Source organism: Panthera leo, chromosome E3 (genome assembly GCF_018350215.1).
Source record: "Panthera leo isolate Ple1 chromosome E3, P.leo_Ple1_pat1.1, whole genome shotgun sequence".
Lineage (NCBI taxonomy): Eukaryota > Metazoa > Chordata > Mammalia > Carnivora > Felidae > Panthera > Panthera leo.
The window spans coordinates 347,901-367,510 of NC_056694.1; the positions used below are offsets into that span (position 1 = coordinate 347,901).

Genomic DNA, 19,610 nt, shown 5'->3' on the forward strand with positions numbered 1-19,610 from the left:
CCAAAAATAAAGAATTTAGATTCTGTCCAAACACTGGCACAGGGGCGGCCTGGCGGCGGCCAGGGCGGGGAGCCCGGGACCGGCAGGCCGGGACGGACTCGATTGGTTCACGCAACTGTTCTCTCGAAATGGCTTAAATTAAAAAGTAAGATGAAATGGGGCAGGGGAGAAACACGTAAAGCCAGAAACATTTAGGAAATGATGCATAGGTGGGCACACCATGTTTATTTCAATACATCTCGTTTGTTTGCATCCTGCGAGGAGAAATACCGTCCCACTGTCCTGACTTACAGCAGCCTGGTGTTATAGGTGTCAATGCCATCCAAGAGATCATTTAAAAAAAAAAAAAACAAGAACAAAAACAAAAACACTAGCCAAAGAGTAAAAAGGAAAGCTTAATAATCACTTTATGGTGTAAAAAAAAATCCACTTAAGGCTCTCGGGAAGGTTTCTGTATAGACTTAAACACTACGGCAAGGAGATGTGTTTCTAAGTCCCGTGGCGGTTCTGAGACACTCCTGGCTCCCGCGTGCCCCGCAGGGCCCTCGGCGCCCGCCCGGAGTCCTCCGGAAAGCAGGCGCTGTGTTCCCGGCAGAAGCACCTGTGACCACCCTGGACAGAAATCCAGTCCACCGAGGCGCGACACGTCCGGCCCACGGGGCGTCCCTCCATTCCGACAACTGTGTAGATATTTGTGTGAGTCAGTTTTGTTTGTCATGTTTCGTGGTTGTTTGCTCGCTCTCTGTCTTTTTTGTTTGACGACGAGGCTTCCTATTGTTTCACCGAGCGCTACAATACTTGCTTTGATGTCGCACTGAACAAACGTATACTGTCTCTTTGTTCTCCAGAGTGCGCGTGGAGACAGTTTTTCACGGAGGACAAAGACCACACACTGGCAGTAAGCACCGCACATAGTAGGTTCAGGAATGTAACACGCCATGTACATCCGTGTCCCGGAAAAGGGCCGCTGGCTTATTCTCACCTCACATCTGCAGGGAGAGAGGAGACAGGCGGACACTGAGGGGGGACCGAGCGCGCTCGTGGGTGGGGACCGCCGCGGAACGATGAACCTGAGCGAGGGTACACACTCACGCACGCACCACGACGAGTCTCGGGATTCGAGGGTTTGGTGGAATTTTTCAAATCAGATGTACCTCATTACCCTTTCCGTAACATCCTGACCAGGATTGGGGTTAGACTCTTGGGATCTCACAGAACATTCCTTAGAGCAAGCCCCCATTCTCCCATTGCACAGATGAGGGGAACTGAGGCCCAGAAAGTTGTGTTTTGTCTCGGTGGACTTTGTTCTTTTGTTTTGTTTTTTTTTTTTGCCTTTTTCCTCCGACGTAGGGCTTGACGTGACTTCTGGAGCTCTGGCAGCCATCCTGGGCCATGAGACAACCCTGAAGATGGACACCACCAGGCAGACAGGCAGGGTCTCTGTGTCCAGGCAGATACTACACTGAGCTCTGAGCTAAGAGCCACTCTTCCCTACCCGTGTTACCTGCTCGCCGCTCATCTCAACACCTTTACCGCCCACACGCTAGCAGGGCCTGGGGTGGCAGGGACACCCCTGGCCTCTCACTCGGGGTCCTGCCATCGGCTGGCCCATGGAGGCCAAGCCCAACCAGCAGTGTGCCGACTGGATGCGCAGGGAAAGCAAAAGCCTCGGCCAGGCAGTTGTTCTGAGGCTGCTCCAGGAACCCCCTCGTGGACCTCTCCTCCCCAGAGGATTCTACTGAATGGCCCGGACCCTCGGGCCCCAGCACTCCTGACCTGGCAGCTTTCCGTGCTCGCTCCACCAGAGCCCGGGCTCTTGGACACCGCCTCTGAGAATTTCTCCCACAGCCACCTGTTTTGGACGCTACGGGCTCCCCCACGCCAGGGGGGTTCTCCAGAGCAGACAGGCCGCCAACAAGGAGCAGAAAGGCTGGAAACGGCCTCCGTGACGGCTGTGCCTGCTCAAACCCCGTCTTCCTCTGGGAGACAGTACACCTCTCTACAAGACTACACTTCCCGGGCCCCCGGCAGCCGAAGGACAGCCAGGGTATGAGAGCACCAGTCCCCAGGGGGCACTTGTCCGAGAGGGATTTCCTGCCCCTCTCCCCACCTTACTCTTCCAAGCCTGGGGTGTAGATGTGATTTCCGGAGCTTCAGCAGCCATACTGAACCACGAAGCAATTCTGAGGACAGACACCACCAGTCCCAAACGGAAGGGGGTCCTTCCCGATGATACCCGGAGAAGGCCACGCCTACTCTTAAATGCCTATCTTATCTCAGCCCTGTTTTCGGTGTGGTTACTAGCAGCCAAACGCAATTTCCAACACAGTAGCCAACAGCCCCGTACGTTTATGAAACGGTTTCAGGCAGGATCTACTCGGTCTTTGACTACCCTAACCCACAATCCTGTAAGCCTCAATTTCTCATCTGTCAAATGGGGCGGGTAACCTGCCGGACGTGGTGATCCCAGCTAACGAACGTCGGAGCTACCCCAGGGCTGTTCAGGAACCCAAATCACTCCAGTCACGTGACGCTGGGGCCTCCCCAATCAGCGGAAGAGGCCAAAGCCAGAGCAGGGGCTCCAGAGCAGAAGGGAGCCGTGGATCAGGCTCCGTGTGCGGCAGGAGGGGGAGCCGGGGACGGGAGCGAGCAGACCCACAGCCCAGCCAGGCCCCGGAAGCTTGCAGACGGATCAGGCCCAATCAGGCCGCCGCGGGAGGGATTCGCCGTGTGATCAGCCAGCACACCTCCACCTGCAAGACCACAGTGTATCCACGGGCAGCTCCTACCTGGTTGGCTGCGTTAGGTGGGTTTTAACCTTTTTCTTTTCCGTTTTTTACCTGACTCCCTACGCCTTCCTGTTAACAGAAGGGCAGGGAGGGTGAGCGGGCCTAAGGGAGGGCTGCAAAGCTGCAGCAATAAATACCTCAGGTGTTTGTCTTTCTGGAAGAAAACTCGATTAGCTTTGGCACAGAGACACTTCCTGGTGCCCTGAGCCAGCCCGACACGGCGGGTCCCAACGCTACGCTGCTTCTGGGCAAAGTCTGCCCGGGACGGGGGAGGCCGCCAGGTCCCCCAGCACACCCAGCGCCCACCTCCCGGGGGCAGGGCCTTTCTCGGCCACACGGCCCCCGACCCCCCCCCCCCCCCCCCCCCCCCCCCCGCGTGGTGGGGACTTCGAGCGTCTGCCCCTTCGCACCCCAGCGACGCCTGCGGGCAGCGGTGTCCCCGGCAGCGCCAGCGCCTACCTGTCTCCTCCTCCCGGTGGTCCGGGGTCGGGCCGGTGGCCGTGCACGTGCACTCCAAATGCTCCTCCAGCCGGACCTGCACCTCCTTTAACTTTGGCTTCTTCCTGATGTACTCCACCTTGGCCACCTGCCGGGACAACCCCGCCGTGAGCGCCCCGGGCGCGCCCCACACCAGTCACTGGGGGAGGGGGGAGGTGCCCGGCCCCACCCGGGGCCGGGAGGGCGACCTCTGAACTCCACCCTCCGACCTCCTTCCTAGCGGAAGAGGCAGGAGTGTTGGCGGAAAAGGAGCCCTCGGCATTTGCGGTCTGGTCCACTTCACTCGGAACCCGAAGGCTCATTGGTGCCAGCCGGCAGGCGTGCAGGTGCCCCTTGAGGTAAGAGCTCTGAGGGACACAGGGCAGGGAAGGGGTTCGCTCCGGGTCTTAAGGGCATCCGCGGCAGTGGCCGGTTTCCAGACGCAAGCTTGCTTATTCAAGGGGAAAATCCCACGGCCGAGGAGCTGGCCTGCTGCACGGGGCTTGGGGGGGGGTCACTCTCCCCTCTGCCCATCCCGCCAAAGCCCCAGGAGGAGCGAGCACAGCCCTCAGGGCCCACAGGAAGGCTGTCAGGATTGGACGTGGATTCTGGTCTCCTTTGGACGGCAGATCAGGACGCCACGGGCTCCAGGCCACACTGCCCACCCCACGGCCACCCCACAGCCACCCCACGGGCTCAGTCCCAGCCTTGAGGCCTTCTCACGCCCCGGCCGCAGCCGCCCTGGGACTGGAGAAAGCCAGGCTTCCCGGAAACATGGGCAGGGACCCAGGGCCCTCCCGGAAGGGTCTAGAACTGAGCCAGCGCCTGCTCCATCCACAGGCCGCGTCGGCCCAAACCCTCGGCACAGAACCGCAGCGCAGCAGGCCTGACGGTCCAGCCCGTGGGGCACAAGTCCGGGCAGCCAAGTGACCAAGTCCCCACGGGCCCCACGGGCTCCTTCTGTCATGGGAACACAGCTCCGCCCTCCACGTGGACACACACGTGCACTCACAGCACACACACACGCACGAGCCGTGTCCTAGAAACAGAAACTGCTTACACACGCACACACACACACACGCATGCACCTGGCATCAGAGGGCACTTCGCACACACAGCGAGCAGGGTCAAGGTGGCCTCGCTTCATCCCAGGGCACGGAGGAAATAGACAACGTGAGAAACAATCCTCCCCGCCCCTCTCTGCAGCCCCAACGGGCTCCCCCCACCAAGTGCCTGAGCTCAATCCCCAGCAGGGGCAGGAGGGCCATCTTCCCGCCAGCCCTGAACCCTGCGGACCCGGGCACAGGACACACGTTCCGTCTGTGCCAACACCGGGGCTGCGGTCTCAGGTCCTGGCAACGGCCCTCAGGGGTATCCGTTCTGTCCCCCTCTCTGTTGGCCTGGGGAAACTGAGGCAGAAAGGGAGCAGGGTGCACCCAGGCATGACTGACAGCAGAAACCCCCAGCCTGGGGACAGTCAGGAGGGGAGGAGGCAGGAGGGACGGGGTGGTGGTGGGGGGCGGGGGGAGGCGGGAGGGATGGCTCCTTTGCAGAGGCCTAGAGTCCAGAAGCCAGAGGACCCCAGGCAAGTGGGACAGCCCATCCCACAGGTCAGCAGGCCCCTGGCTTGTCCAGACCTGTGGCCGCGGGGCTGCATTAATGGTTAACCCGCAGCGCAAAGGGGGCTGGGTGCCCCGCGAGCGCGGGAAGAGGTGTGCAGCCTCAGGTGTGAATGTGGACGGCCAGGTGTGGGCTCACAGGTGGGGTGGGAGCCAGGCCAGGTCTGGGGCCAGGCCTGGGAAGCCTCCTAAGTAGACAACAGAAAGAGAAAGGGGCTGGGGGCATGACCAACCACAGCCTCAGGGCACGGTTAGCTCCACGGGTTAGCTCCACGGGCTGTTCTGGGAGCCAGGACCACACGGGAGGCAGGGAGGGAGGGAGGGAGGGAGGCAGGGAGGGAGGGAGAGAGAGGGAGGGAGGGAGAGAGAGGGAGGGAGGGAGAGAGAGGGAGGCAGGGAGGGAGGGAGGGAGAGAGAGGGAGGGAGGGAGGGAGGCAGGGAGGGAGGGAGGGAGGGAGGGAGGGAGGGAGGGAGGGAGGCAGGGAGGCAGGGAGGGAGGGAGAGAGAGGGGGAGGGAGAGAGAGAGGGAGGGAGGGAGGGAGGCAGGGAGGCAGGGAGGGAGGGAGGGAGGGAGGCAGGGAGGCAGGGAGGGAGGGAGGGAGGCAGGGAGGCAGGGAGGCAGGGAGGGAGGAGAGAGAGGGAGGGAGGGAGGGAGCGAGGCAGGGAGACGGAGAGATCCTTGGACACGGGGCTCTTGGGCACAAGCGTCACAGCCCCAGGACTTCGCAGGCATAAAAGCACTGGGAACTTGCAACGGGCACCTTCCGGAGCGAGGGGCCCCCTGTGCCTCCCTCAGCGGCCCCCAGCCCTTAGGGCACCGGGAGGGTCCACCTCGCAGGGACCCCAGCCTGGCCCCCCTGCTCGCACAGCCTCTGTTCAGCAAGCGCCTCACCTGTTGTGTCCCCTGGGGGGGCAGATGCGGGAGGGGGTGGGGGGCAGGCTTGTTCTCTGCACACGACAGACCGGCCACCACGGGGAGGGTGGGCACTCCACGAATCCACCCCCCGTGGTCCCCTTGGCAAAGCACTCACAACCCCAGCCACTGCGGTCTGGGAACCCACTTTCTCCTCAGACGGGCCCGTCTTTATCAAAGAAAAACAAACAGTGATTTATGATTGCACCTGCTTCTGGGTATGTGAGGATTCCGGGCCGTTCCGCCACCTCTGTCTGGCCAGGAAATGGCTGCATTTTTCCCCCCAAGAGCACACTGTCAGTATTAAATTCTCAAAAGCGGCCTCCATGCCAGCCAATCCCCAGAACAAGGCAGCTATGTCCTGGGGACCCTCGTGGGGGCTGAGGCCCCCAGACCCATCCAGGAACCCAGACGGGGTGCCGTGCCCCGCCCCTCCCTCCCTTCCCCTTTTGTCTGTCTCCTGGGGGCCTGAGCTGCACCTGATAAACAGGACACTCAGCTTTCCCACTGCAAGTCGGCCGCCATGAACCGCCCCACACCCGCTCACCCCTGGGGCAAATCCACCCAAACACATCACCCGGTGGTGCCACGACCCCTTCCAGACGAAGGACGCTCACCAATGACCTGAAGCTCCGCGCCCCCGCCCCCAGAGTCCAGGGCGGGGCACCGTCGATGACAAACACCAGCATTTACTGGACCCCCCTGTGCCCCTCGTTGTCCCGCTCACAGCTACCCCGTGAGGGCACGGCTAGGGTCCGTTTACAGACAGGGAACCTGGGCGTCTCCTTTCGCTGGAAGGAGGCCTGGACTTGGAAACCGCAGAGGCCCTGAGCTCATCCCTTAACCGAGGGACTTTCTAAGTGGGGGAAACCTGTCCTGCTGGGCATGAGGACTCCAGAGCCCTGCTGTTCCAGACACGGGACTCCTGGTGTCCCTCTGCGTCCTCCACATCCACTCCACGGGACTGAGCCCCAGGGTCACGACACATGCTCTGACCTGGCTCAGCGGGCAGGCGGTGTGGAGCCCTCGTCCCCCCCGCCGGCTAGAAAGGCCAGCACAGCCCAGGGGCAGTGGCTTCCTGAGGCCACGTCTAGGGCTCTCCCCAGGCAGGCAGGGGGCGGGAGCCTGGAGCCCTGCTCGCCGTGGGGAGGGGCTCGGAATCCCTTCACGGGAGACCCTCGCCGCTAGAGCCGCTCATCTCTCCCCAAGGCCCCTGAACTGGACCCCCCCCACTCCATCCGAGGTGCAGAGGCCTGTCCGGGGCACCCCAGCGAACACACTCAGACCCCCTTCCAGAAGCCGGAGGTCTAGCAATGCAAAGCCACAGCCAGCTGCCCTGGACGTGGCCACAGAGCTGGGTCCTGGCCTCTGGAGACCTGCGGGCCTGACCGACTTAACTGAGTGACCAACTCAGCTGTAAGCCCGCGGGCTACCTGAAGAACACGGGAACCCCCAACTCCCAGGGCCACCCCATAGCCGGCCCAACCAGCACGACACCACCAGAGTCCGGGGCCGTGCTGTCTACACCACCTTCTCCTGGCCCACGAGGCCTGGGTGTGGGGGACAGGGTCAGATGCCTGCAGGGTCTGGGGTCAGCACTCACTGGGGAGTAGAGGAAGGGCTCGTCCCTCCGGGATACCAGTCAGAGAGCATGCTTGGTGCCCCCAAGAGCAGACCCCAAACACTGACCACGGCAAGCTGATGCAGGGACACGGCCCCCAGGACCACGTGCTCACCTCTCCCTGAGGTCTGATGGCAGCCGTCCCTAGCAAGCCCAGGGGGACCCGCGGGGGGGCATGGGGTCCAGTCCCCCACCAAGGGCAGGTCCCGGATAACAGACGAGGCCACAGCCCCAGAGAGTGAAGGCCCGCACCTGAAACCACGGTCGAGCTGGGGTCACAAGAACCCTCAGGCCACCCTCTATGGCGGTCACAAGAGGAGAGCCACCCTCCAACGTCAGCGAGTCCTGACGCTCAGGGCCTGGGGACCCCTGGCAGCCTTCAGCTGGGCACACTGGACAATTCACCGCCTGGGCTTCAAGGAGGTGGCCACTCCCGGCCTTCCCTTCCCTTCTCCAGTCTGTGACCTTCAACTGTGATCAAAAGGCCGTAAACCAGAAAACCAGGCACGTGCCAGCCCGGGGCAGGACCTCCCACCTGCCCGGCAACACGGTCCCCTGCTGGCCCCCAGCGCCCCTCACAGACGCTCAGCCCGGGACTCTGCAGAGCCCAGGGCCATGAGCTCTGCCTCAAACCCCACGGACCAGGGACAGCTCGCTGGGCAGGCGTGGGGGCCAGGCTGGCCTCCACAATGGACCTCCTGTTCCCACTGACCTTTTGTCCCTTCTCGGCCAAAACCCCAAGTGTCTGGGGCCGGATGTTTCCCTGCCAACCCTGTGATGGGGAGGCAGGGAGAGGGGAAGGAGGAAGGGGTCTGAGAGGAGCAGGACGCGGGACATGGAACCGGGCCACTGAGCTCCAGCTGCAGGACTAGCTCCTCTGTCCCCTTGGGTGGACCGTGACCCCCTCAGAGCAGATGAAGGCCCGTAGGGGGAGCCCTGGCCCAGTGCCACTCTGCCCAGCCCTTTGGGCCTGTGCCCAAGGCAGACATGGGCCGCACCCCCCACCCGCCAACGCACACCGTGCTGGAGGCCCCGCGGGAGCGTCTGGACCCCCACCCACCCACTCAGGTGGGCCAGGGAGAGGGCATCCTTGCCCGTCCCAGGACCAGACGCTCTACAGTCCTTACCCCATGGGAGGCAGGAGCCCACTTCATTCCCGCACCTCTGTATCTGCGAGAGCCCGACTGGACACGAAAAGGCAGCCCCAGCGCCCATGCGTGGGGCTGTCCCATCAAGAGCACCGGGCGCCCCGGTGGCTCAGCGGTTGAGCGTCCGACTTCGGTTCGAGCCCCGCGTCGGGCTCTGTGCTGACGGCTCGGAGCCCGGAGCCTGCTTCGGATCCTGTGTCTCCCTCTCTCTCTGCCCCTCCCCTGCTCATGCCCTGTCTCCACTCTGTTTCTCAAAACTAAATAAATGTCAAAAAAAAAAAAAGAGAGCACCACCATCCCCACACCCAGGAAGGAAAGATCTCAGCACCTGGATTCTTGGGGCTCAGGGCCCCCTCACAACATGGCACAGGTGAGGACACCGAGATCTGAGGGAGGCTGCACTGGCCACGGCCCCACAGCAGGTGCAGAATGCTCAGGTCCTGTCCCCTCTGGCCTCTGTGTCCCCCTTTGACAAGGGTGCAGTGCTGGGCTCGGCACCCGGCTGGGGGCCCCGTCAGGGGTCAGGCCCGAGAGCCCCGTGGGAGACAAGAGTCAGCATCCCTGGCCAGCGCCCTGCGAGCCCCGCTGCAGGGGAGCGTCCGCCTTGGGGATCACAGTGCAGCAAGCCGTGGAATCTGCTCACTCAAGGCCCCAGGTGCTCGAGGACCACAGCCCCAATTAAGGTCTGACGTGCCTTGCCCGCTGCCCAAGTCCACACTCCAGGGTCACCCGGGACGGTAACCTGCCAGGCCAGAGCCAGCTTCCCAGGAAGGCAGCCCCCTCCCGGAGACAGGGACCACCCGGGACTCGCCTGGGTCCCGCACAGCCCCAGACAGACTCATCTCACAGATGCAGCAAATGAGGCCCGAGGGAAGCAGACCCACGCCCCAGCAGAAACCTTCCGGCCACTGGCCCCCCCAAACAGACCCCCATCTGGCAGGCCAGAGTGACCCGAAGAGACACCTCCCCCAGTTCTGCCTCGGAGGTCCCCACGGCCGGCACCCTGCCTGGGACAGTGAGCCCAGCGCCGATCCTGGGGGTCTCCGGGCAGAGCACGGCTTCCGAGAACGAGGGGAAGCGTTGGCCTTGCGGCCCCGGAGAGCGAGGCAACCCCGGGAGGGCCCTTCCGGAGAAGGACTCCACGGACACACACGCACCCCGTGGCACGGGGCTCGGAGCACACACGCAGCAGTGCACGAGCAACACGTGTCCCGAGGCTGCTTTCCTCACGGCCCTTCCCCACGGCGACCTCGCGGGGGAGGCTGTGTGCGGCGGAGGGGGAAGGGAGCCAGACACCCCTCCCCCACTCCCCCCGCCCCCCCCCCCCCCCCCCCCCCCCCCCCCCCGGCAGCCGACCAAGCCCCAGTCCCGGCTCTGCCCGCCCCCGCTCTGCACCCAGAGCCTGGCAGTGCGGCCAAGGGAACGGGCGTGGCCTCGGGACTCGAGCAGGTCCCCGGCCGCAGGGCGCCCCGGGGGCTCACCTTGACGCTCCGGTGGTGGACGCGGGAAGGCTGGCACCTTGACGCTGCTGGTGTTGCAGCAGCCCGCACAGCGCTTCACCTCCACGCACGGGGGCCAGATCAGGAAGTTGGCAGACGTGGGGTCGACCTGACTCCGAGGTATCTCGTAAATGACCGTTCTGGTCTTGCAGACCGCGGGGATGGCTTCCTCTGCAGGGCAAGAGCCACAGTGAATGTGGAGGCCACGCCCGGGCTCCCACCAGCACCCAGGCCACCCCGTGACCCGCGCGGCCCTGGAGGGGCAACCGGGAGCCCAGCTCGGGCTGGTGCGCCCCCACCTGGCCGCGGCCTCTCCCAAGCGGAAAGGCTCCCGAGCCCAGCAAAGGGGGAGAGACACCCCGGACCCGGACAGGTGCATCTGAGCGGGATCAAGGTGAGTGAGCAGCAGCGAGGGCCAGGCGGGGACCCCCCAGGAGAAAGGCCTTGCTGGCAAAGGGGACCACAAGACACAGGGAGCCCAGAGGCCAGGGAAGCCCCAGGTGGCCCGCAGAGGGGGCGGGCGTGGGAACCGATGCTGAAAGGGGAGTGTCTCCATCGATGGTTAGGGCGCTCCCAGGGCCGGTGGAAAATGGGTAGAACAGGGAAGCTGAGGCTGGGACCCCCACAGCGACAGCCCTGCCTGCTGCCACCCCCCACAAGGCCAGGCCCTGCCCCAGGAAGGGACACGGCCCTGCCTCCCCAGCCCACCAGCCACAGTTCTGCTCAGCAAAGGTCACCAAGAGACCACCCCGCCGGCCTCCGAGGAGAAGCTGGTGCTACCTCCTCTGTGCTCCTCAGCACAGGCCAGCCCGTCCACCCCGAAGCCCCGAAGTTCAGGGGGCGCCAGGCCATGCCCGCCAGATGAGGAATCCACCCGGGGACCCCAGTGCACATGCCGCCCCCTGGCAGCATCCGGCTTGTGGCGCTGGCCCTGGCCCCCCACCGTGTGCCTGGAGGGCCCCCCACCGTGTGCCTGGAGAGCCCCGCCAGGCTCTGGTGCTGCCCACGGGAGCTGCTGCCTCCAGGGGCAAGCAGGGACCCCTGAGCCCAGAACTGGAGGGAGCCGCTCCTGGGTGCAGAGGGCTCGGCCTGACCCCTGTGGCCAGCTGGCATGAGGCAGGGCCTTGTCTTCTGCAGACAAGCTTGAGATGTGGGTGAAGCCAGGGAGGGGTGCCAGCCTCTCTCCTGCCCATCTGCCACTAGGGTGAGATCCCCCCCCCAGAGCCTCAGGAGACTCGGGGTACTCGAATCCCCCAAGGTGCTCAGGGAGCACCTGGAGAGGGGGGCACTGGGCCTCCAAGAACAGCCCCACCTACAGGGAAGGCTGGGTGCTGGGGGCGGGGGGGGGGCGGGGGGGGGGGGGGGGGGTCTCAGCTCCCAGCCCAGTGCCCACCACCTGGGAGGGGTCTGGGGAACCCATCCAGGTGGGACCGAGGGTGGAGCTGGGGAGAGAGGACTTGAGTCCAGGGCTCCTGGTCTGGAATAGGACAGGCCTCTGACACTGGTCTGGAGAACCTGAAACCTACAGTCAAACGGTAAACGTCCGCTGCCTTCGCTAGGAATCATCACCCACACGCTGCGCTCAATGACAGAAGCTAGGAAATCTACCTCCTGGGAGGAAATCTAAAGCTCAGAGAAGGCAGGTGCTGCCCAATGGCACACAGCAGAGAGCAGCAGTGTGTGGTCACAACCAGGCAGTAAGGAAAAGTGGCAGGAACGAACCCCCAGGTGGCATCGACTCCAACCCCGGAGCCCCGAGTCCCAGTGCAAGAAAGCGCAGGCCGAGGCTGTGTCGCAGCCGACCCAGAGCCCCCAGAGCCCCCGCCCCCCCCCCACAACGGCCAGTCCTTCCTCAGGGGCCAGCAGACACGGGGATGCCCTGCTAGGCGACAGGACAGAAACGCCACCCGAACCCAGGCCGGGCAGAGCCCAGGAGCCGAGGCCGAGCGGGGCGGGGGCCGAGGGCAGGGCCCAGCACACACAGCTCGGCCGCATCTCTGGCTCCGCAGCCCGGAGCCTGAGCTCCAGCGCACCGCGCTACGGACTGCAAATGAAACACGACCACGTTTTCCAGCGAGGCCTCCTCCAGAACAGGCCCCAACAAGACCGGGCACTTAAGGAATTTATGATGGCTCTCCTCTCCTGGAAACTCTTGGCCCAGGCCAGGCTGCAGCAGGCAGCAGACGGGCCAGGGCAGGGAGACGCCCCCGGCAGAGGAGGGAGGCCTCCAGAGACGGCGGGCGGCCAGAGCTGAAGTCGCTGGGGCCCCTGCGCAGGCCGGGCCTTTGTTTCACGGAGGAGGGCGGGGGTGGTGGTCCCGAAGGCACGGTGGGGGCGAGCCCCCCCCAGCCCGCCCCCCCCCCCCCCCCCCCCCCCCCCCCCCCCCCCCACCCCCCCCCCCCCCCCCCCCCCCCCCCCCCCCGGCAGGCCCGGGGCTCACCAATGCTTCTCTTCCTCCGAATGGGCACGGGCCGCTTCTCGGGCGCATGCTTGGAGGAGTGGCCCCCGTGGGCTCTCAGACTCGCCTCCAGAGGACCCTCGGGCCCTGCAGGGAGAAAGAGGAAATGGTGACCGGCAGCCCCCCCGTCTGCGTGGCGCCCGGGGGCCTGTCCAGCAATGCTTCCTACCTGCCTCCCCCAGACAGACAGGGTCCCCTAGGAGACCCGCCACTCCCACAGGCGCAGAGGATGCGAGTCCTGACTGCCAAAACTCGGCCCCCCAACCTCTGCGAAGCACACACAGAGGGGCCCGGGCTGTGCCCCGGCCGTACCTTGAAGCAAAGCTGTGGACTTGGGGTAAAGGGGCCACGTGTGGTCTCCCCTGGGGCGCCTCCCCAAGTGAGGGCCAGAGCACGGAAGGCCTTCCTTGTCCAAAAAGACCCAGGCCCCCTGCTCACAGCCCCCTTTTCCCAGGCCCACCTCCGGGAAAAGGTGCCAGAAGGACCAGCACGCTGTGACTTTCCTGGGGTGTGTGTGTGTGTGTGTCTCCCTCTTTCTCGCCAGACCGACTCTCGATGAAGCACCCTAACCTTTGAGGGGCACGGGAAGCCAGGCCCCACTGGACCGACAGCTGGACCCCGCCTGGCCCACTCTGAGTCCACAGGAAACGCACGCAGAGAAGCAAAGGAGCGGGAATCCCAGTGCGCGGGCCGAGAGGCCGGCTGGCAGGAAGGCAAGCGTGCTTGCTGCCCTTGGCCTCAGAGCAGTGGTCCCAGCGCTAAAATCAGAACCGGACCCTCATCCCCCAGGCCCGCGACAGCCCCAGGACACACGCCACCGCCCTCTCCCACCCCAGTGCCCCCGGGCAGCCTAGGGGAGCCCCAGGGGGGGGGTAGGAGGGACACACAGTCCTGCCGCCTGCCACTCACACCGACCAGGCCCCATGACACTGCCTGTGCCCGGAGGATGACTGCTGTGGGTCGCACCTGGTCTCCCTGCCTTGACCCCAGACCCAGCCACGGGGGGGAAGGGGGTCTCCTTCCACATCCCCCTCCAGCCTCGGCCTCCCCCTGGAGAGGAGCAGGGGCCCCGGGTCTGAGGAGCTCCAACAGACAGGGGCTCCAGCAGACCCCTTCTTCCGTGGTGTCCCGGCCACCGGCCCAAACCGGAGGCCCCCTCCTGGGCGCCCGGACCACCAAGGCCTCAGGGACTGTCTACAAACCCACAAATCCGAAAGCTCCACTCTTTCAACATGAAAACCGAATACCAGGCGAAAGGTGCAATCAGCACAAGATACGTTCTTTCAGAAAACTGAAGTCTGGGAAAAACCCAACTTTTCACTTAAAATGACTCAATGTTCCACTGCCACTAATTTTTTTGAGACCCGAAATAAGATCAGAACACAACTATTCATGCAGTAAGAATTTCCCATCAACCAACTGTTACAAGAGGCATTTTTTCGCAAAAAAGTGACATTTATGAGTCACGTCCCGGTGGCGGCCATCTTGCCGTCCCCACACCAAAGAGAAGCCGGCCCGCTGTCAGCTTCCAGGGGCAAGCGTCACGGCACGCGGGCCACCAGCTTCCGAGACTTACTAAAGCCAGGGGTCACCTATCGCTTTCCTGGAGACTCGGTCCCGACGTGTCCCCAGGGGGCGCCTCCACTTCCTGACACCTGAGGAAACTGAGGCCCAAGACGCGAGCGCTGGGTAGGGGCATGGCCACAGGAGGACCCGGGAGCCCCGTCCGGGCCTCTCGCCTGAATAAACAGAGGAGACAAGGGCCCTGCCAGCTTATCAACGGCGCTGAAACCTGAACCGGCAGATTGCTTTCAAGACAAGAGGCGGGAGAGAAATAGCTCCTGGTCAAACACGCCCTCCGTTGCCCGCGGATCCCGATGGGTGGCCGTGCACTGCGCGCCCATCCACGCTCACGGGGGAGCGGCCTTCTGATTGATGCCGCTTGAGAAATGGCCCAGCAGCGACTTGGGGGAGAAGGGCCCCGCCTGAGCGATGCCCTGAAACTGCTCTCAGGACAGTTAATCAAGTGGGTCTCCCTTTTGTCTCCCGTGCACAAATGTCCGACTGACAGCTCAGGATGGGGACAAGCCCCCTCCAGCCTTCAGTCCTAGAGCAGCATTAATGGCCCAGGACGGGGATGTTTATGCATCAGTCACTCAGTGACCACCGCCCCCCCAGCCCCGGCTGCTGGGATAACAAAGCACCCCCGCTGTCCTGCTCAGTGGCTCTTTCTCATCCTGAACTCCAGCTACTGGTCACTCAGAGACCACACACTGGTCCCTCCACCCAAACGCCCCACGTGGAGAGTCAGCGACGCCCCAACTCCGTTCGCCCTCCAGCAACGCTCAGACTCAGGGTTGTTGCCATTGCCCCTGGGGTAGGAATCCTACCGGGACAGGCTTCATCTGTAAAATGGGGATACACCCACCCACCCACGGGGAAGAACCCCGGGATCCTACAGGTCCCCCTAAGCCCCGCCCATGCCGGGAGGGAGAAGTCAGCCTGTAAGAAAAAGCCTTTTCTGCCCCTGGGGCCGAATTCCCTTCACACCCCGACCTCCGACCTGGGGGGGGGGGGGGCGCCTCACCCTTGAGTTACCAAGAGGGATAAAGACCCACCGGCTGGGTGTCTGGGTTTCTCCACACCCCAGCTCCTTCCTCAGGGATCCCAGACAGGCTCCAGGGCCTGGAGGGCAGCTCAGTGCACAGACAACTGACCCCTCGGCTGTTTACAACCTTCCCCAACAGCAAGATCTGGTTCAACTCATCCCTTTGGGCGGGAACAGGTGTTGCGGGGGAAAGACCCCAAAACAAGCTCTAGAAGCAGCCAGCAGCAACCCCTACGCTGAGGCCAGAGGCCACGCACTGCCGTGGTTCCCAGCTTCCACATCCCCGTGAAAGGGGCCAGACCTGGATGGAGAGCCACCCGAGGCTGTGTCACAAAGGGCCTCCTAGGCCCCTCGCTCCTGGCGAGCACGTAAGATCCCAGAAGCCCGGCTCCATTCTCACCCCGGTATCCCCAGCAAGATGAGTCCTAACCCAGGATCCTAGCCAGACCCCAAACCGTGCGGCAGACAGGGGTGGGGGTGCAGGACGAGGAGGAGGGCCCGGGGCTTTTGGTAAGGGGGCAATTTGAGACCAGCCCAGGGAACTAGCTGGTGCGTCCAGCTTCTTCAGTTTGGACCCTCCCAGAGAATCCCGGGCCCAAGAGCCCCCAGGTCAGGAATGCCATCAGCATAACCCACCCAGCTGCAAATGCAAAAAGTGTTAATGGGTGGGGGTGGGGGGCGGGGCTGCAGAGACCAGAATAAGAATGGTCCCAACAGAAAGTGAATGGCCCATTTCCCGGTGGCGTCCCAAAGCCGTCCCACAGGGAGGCCCAGCCCTCCACAGGCCTCGTTCCCGAAAGCTGAAAAAAAAGGCCGTGAACCTTCTCAGGGAAGCGGTCTCCCCACTGGTACAAATCCGCCAGGGCCCAGCAGAATGCAGGCTTCTCCTCAGCTAACCGAAGCCAAATCCTTCTCCCCAGGGTTACACATCAAGGAACCAGACCAAAATCCCCCCCCTGGCCCAACTCTGATCTCCAAGTGAAATTCTACCCCCTTCCTGATAAGGATCAGCCAGAGGATTTCCTGGGTCACGAAACTACAGAAACCATGGGCCTTGCTAGAAAATGGTCTTGGCATGAAATGAAAATAGTTCAGGCCTCTCCACCACCATAATTAGGTACAAATTTCCAAATGACTAGACCATGTGATTTTACTTAATTCCCCCTCGGCCCCCCTCTTTCAGGGTAGTCTGCAGGGAGAGAGAAATCTTCACTGAATCCTTCCACCGACCTCCACCACTTGCCGTGGCTCTGTCTGACAAGTCCATCTTGGGCCTCTTTTCAAGCAGACACTGACAAATGTCCTCTGACAGATGCATTTCTGTCGCTGACCCTCCACATGCCTCGTTTCCCCCACCAAAGACAAATTTCGAGCAGGACACCGCGAAGATGTGGGTCAGAATCCTGGTCCTCTAGAAAAGGGCCCCCTCAGTGCACACCGCAGTGCAGCCAGCCATCAACAAACACCACCCACTACAACCTGGGTCCCAGGGGACCGGTGCGCGCCAGTCCCCTCCAATTCTGCAGCTGACGCTAAAGATCTTCAAAACTCTCCATTTACAGATAAACCGGAGTGGCTAGGCTCCAGGGCCTGGGGGTGAGCCCCAAAATAGTCCCCAAACAGCGGATGTGTCCAAGACGTGCCTTTTTATTGGCCCGTGAAAAGAGAAAGGCACGGGTCTCCGGAAACCACAAAGGCCCCGCCGCCCCCGCCACGGGAGCGGGGCACCAGTTCCCCGCGAAGACAAGGGGGCAGCTCACCCAGCACACGCCTGCCCGCGGGGCGCACGGCCAGGGCTCCGCGCCCAGGCCCCGGCCCACTCGGCCGCTCCTCCGGCCGGAGGGCAGGCCCGGGGCCCGCACACCTGGCCCGGGCGCCGGCGCCCCCTATGCGGCTGAACTTTCAGTGACACACACGGCATTTTCCTTAAATGCAAAAACAATCCCCGGGCAAGCGAGCAAATCGCGGCCGCCTCCGGAGAGAAAGTGGGGATTGGAAGAGAAACTCCTGACTCATCCGCCTGGGCTTTTATGGCCCGGGATTGGATTCTGACCTTTCGGTTCGTTCCTGAGCGGCGCCCGGCCCGGCCCGAGCGCGGGAGGCGGCGCGGGGCTCATACCCCCGCACACCCACCCCGCGCGCCGAGGGAAGGGGCGCGATTTACCTACGGAGTCTATCTCCAGGAGTCGCTGGAGGTCCCGGATGCTGTGGATGTGACTGTGCGCCAGCCTCTCAATCACCTCGTGGGGGATCTCGGCTTCCTGCAAACAGACCCACACGGTCAGCGCCAGCGGCCGGGCCGGCTCGCGCCCTGCGCCCCCCCCCCCCCCGCGCCCGCCCCTCGCCCCCCCCCCCCCCCCCCCGGCCTCCTGCTCGAAGGCTGCCCGGCCCCTACCCGCGGGGCCCTGGAGTCCGAGGCCAGGGGTGGGGCCGGGTGAGACCCCAAATGCTCGGCTCCCGTCCAGGTCCACCTTTGCAGAAAGAAAGCCCTCCCACCTTTAAATTTTCAAACAAAAGCCCGGCACTGCGGACCCTCCGCCCCGGGTGTCAGTTACAGTAGGTCTAGGGGCAGCGAGAGCCCGAGGAGTTTCTGATTTAATAGTGAAATCGACATCCAGAAAGATCAAGTTGAAATGCGTCACGGATCGGCGACGAAAGTCACGGCAGCCTTAACACTTTAATCCTGCCAGCGGCTTAAATTTCACACCCCGGAATCCCCGGCCCAACCTGCGGGGTCGAGGGTCTCCGTCGCAAAAACACGCGCGCGCGCATTCACTCGTTCACACGCGCGCCCCACCCGCTACGGCCCGGCCGCGGCCCTAGCGCCGCCCAAGACGCCCCAAATCCAGCCGCCGGCTGGGAGAGGCTGCACGGCAATGGGAGGGTTAAATCTCCACCTCTCGCAGCTCGCGGTCCCTGCCCAGACCACCCCCGCCTCGCGGGCTCCCCCCTCCTCCAGATTTTTAAAGGGAGTCGGGGGTCGCTGCTGGGGAGGGGGTGGGGAAGGGGTCTCAAGCACCAAGTTCCCACGACGGGGGCTGCAGAAAGTCATTCATCACAGGAGAGCTCCCGGGGATTCGGGATTCGACATTGGGGGGGTGGGGACGCCGGCGGTGGGAGGGCGCGGGCGCCTGGCCCGGCCCCGGCTCGCCTCACTCAGCCACCTGTAAGCAGGCCCCGGGCTGGCGGGACTGCGCCGGCCCAGCCCAGCCAGGGCTAGGCTCAGGGACAGGGACCGGGGGGTGGGCGGGAGGGAGGGGCTGTGACCCGCCCCCCCCCGCCCCCCCCCCCGTCACACACACCCCCTTCTGCGCTCCCCGCACCCCGATACTGCATTGTCCGCCGCCCTCCGGACTCCCCTTCCGGAGAGGGGCCCGCGCCCCCCGAAGTTTCTCCCCACTCGTCCACCCCGCGCCACTCCGTCCCTCCACGGCAGAGCGACGCAACACGCTGGAAACTCACCAGACACACTTCGGCTTGGCAGAAAATAAAACCCAGTTGGGAAAATCGAAAAAATCGACCACCCTAGCAGAAATCAAAATGCGCTCCGCAAAGCCCCAGAGCCCGAGGCGCCCCGGCCCGCGGGCGGCTGCAGGAGGCGTGCGCCGGGGGAGTCGGAGAGGGGACGGGGCGCGGGGGTGGCACCCACCTCGGCCAGGGCATGGGCGAGGTATCCGCAGCCGAAGAGCAGCAGGCAAGCCCAGGTCCTCATCGCGTCCCGAGGCGCTGGCGGCTCGGCGGGGAGGCGAGGCCGCGGGGCGGGCGCTCCAGCCGGGCTCCTGTGGCGGCGAAATTCAGTACCATCCCTCAGGGAGCGCGGCCCGGAGGAGGGTGGCGCGGAGAGCAGGGAGCCGGCGGAGCGCGCCCGGCGCGAGCAGCGAGTGCGGAGAGGCGGGCAGCGCCAGCGAGGAGGAGGAGCAGGGAGTGCGCGCTCGCCGCGCCCGCCGCGCCGGGAGCCTCCTGGGCCGCCGGGTAGGGGGTGGGGACGGAAGGGGCGGAGGGCGGGGGCTGGGCCTCTTCCTTGGTGCGTTCCCGGTGCTGGCCGCCGCCGCGCTCGCTCCCCGGCGCTGGCTTTAGGAGCGACCCGGCCGGTAATTCTGCATATTTGCGGGCATCAGCCCCGAGAGGGACCCCGGAGCGAGGCTGGAGCCGCCGCCGCCGCACCACCCATCACCTGTCTGGACGCCCGGCCGGGCCCCGGCCGCGGGCTCGCGCTCTCCCTGCGGGCTGCGGGCGGCCCTGCGCGCCCACCGCCGGCCCCGCGCTCGCCTCCGGCCCTCCTCCTGCAGCCGCCGCCCGGCCGGGCACGGCGCGGCCCAGCACGGCGCGGCCCGGAGGCCTGCGTGCGCCCCTCCGCGGCGTGCCCTCGGCTCTGGCGCCGCGCTCCGCCCTCCGCCGGCCCGAGCCGGGCAGCGCCCGCGGCCGCGCCGCCTGGCAGCCGCCGCCCGCCCGGGGCCTCGCCGCGCCGGCCTGAGGAG

At 64.5% G+C, this 19,610-nt stretch overlaps 1 protein-coding gene across 1 annotated transcript; it reads right to left on the reverse strand.

Moving 5' to 3' along the window:
• Positions 1-914: 914 nt before the first annotated feature.
• On the reverse strand, positions 915-19,364 carry PDGFA (platelet derived growth factor subunit A). The gene is given in 8 exon segments (XM_042922484.1): positions 915-989; positions 2,790-2,858; positions 3,249-3,375; positions 10,049-10,084; positions 10,086-10,237; positions 12,507-12,611; positions 17,297-17,393; positions 18,782-19,364. Coding segments are annotated over 7 exon segments (636 nt in total). The 5' UTR covers positions 18,845-19,364; the 3' UTR covers positions 915-989; positions 2,790-2,802.
• Positions 19,365-19,610: the final 246 nt, after the last annotated feature.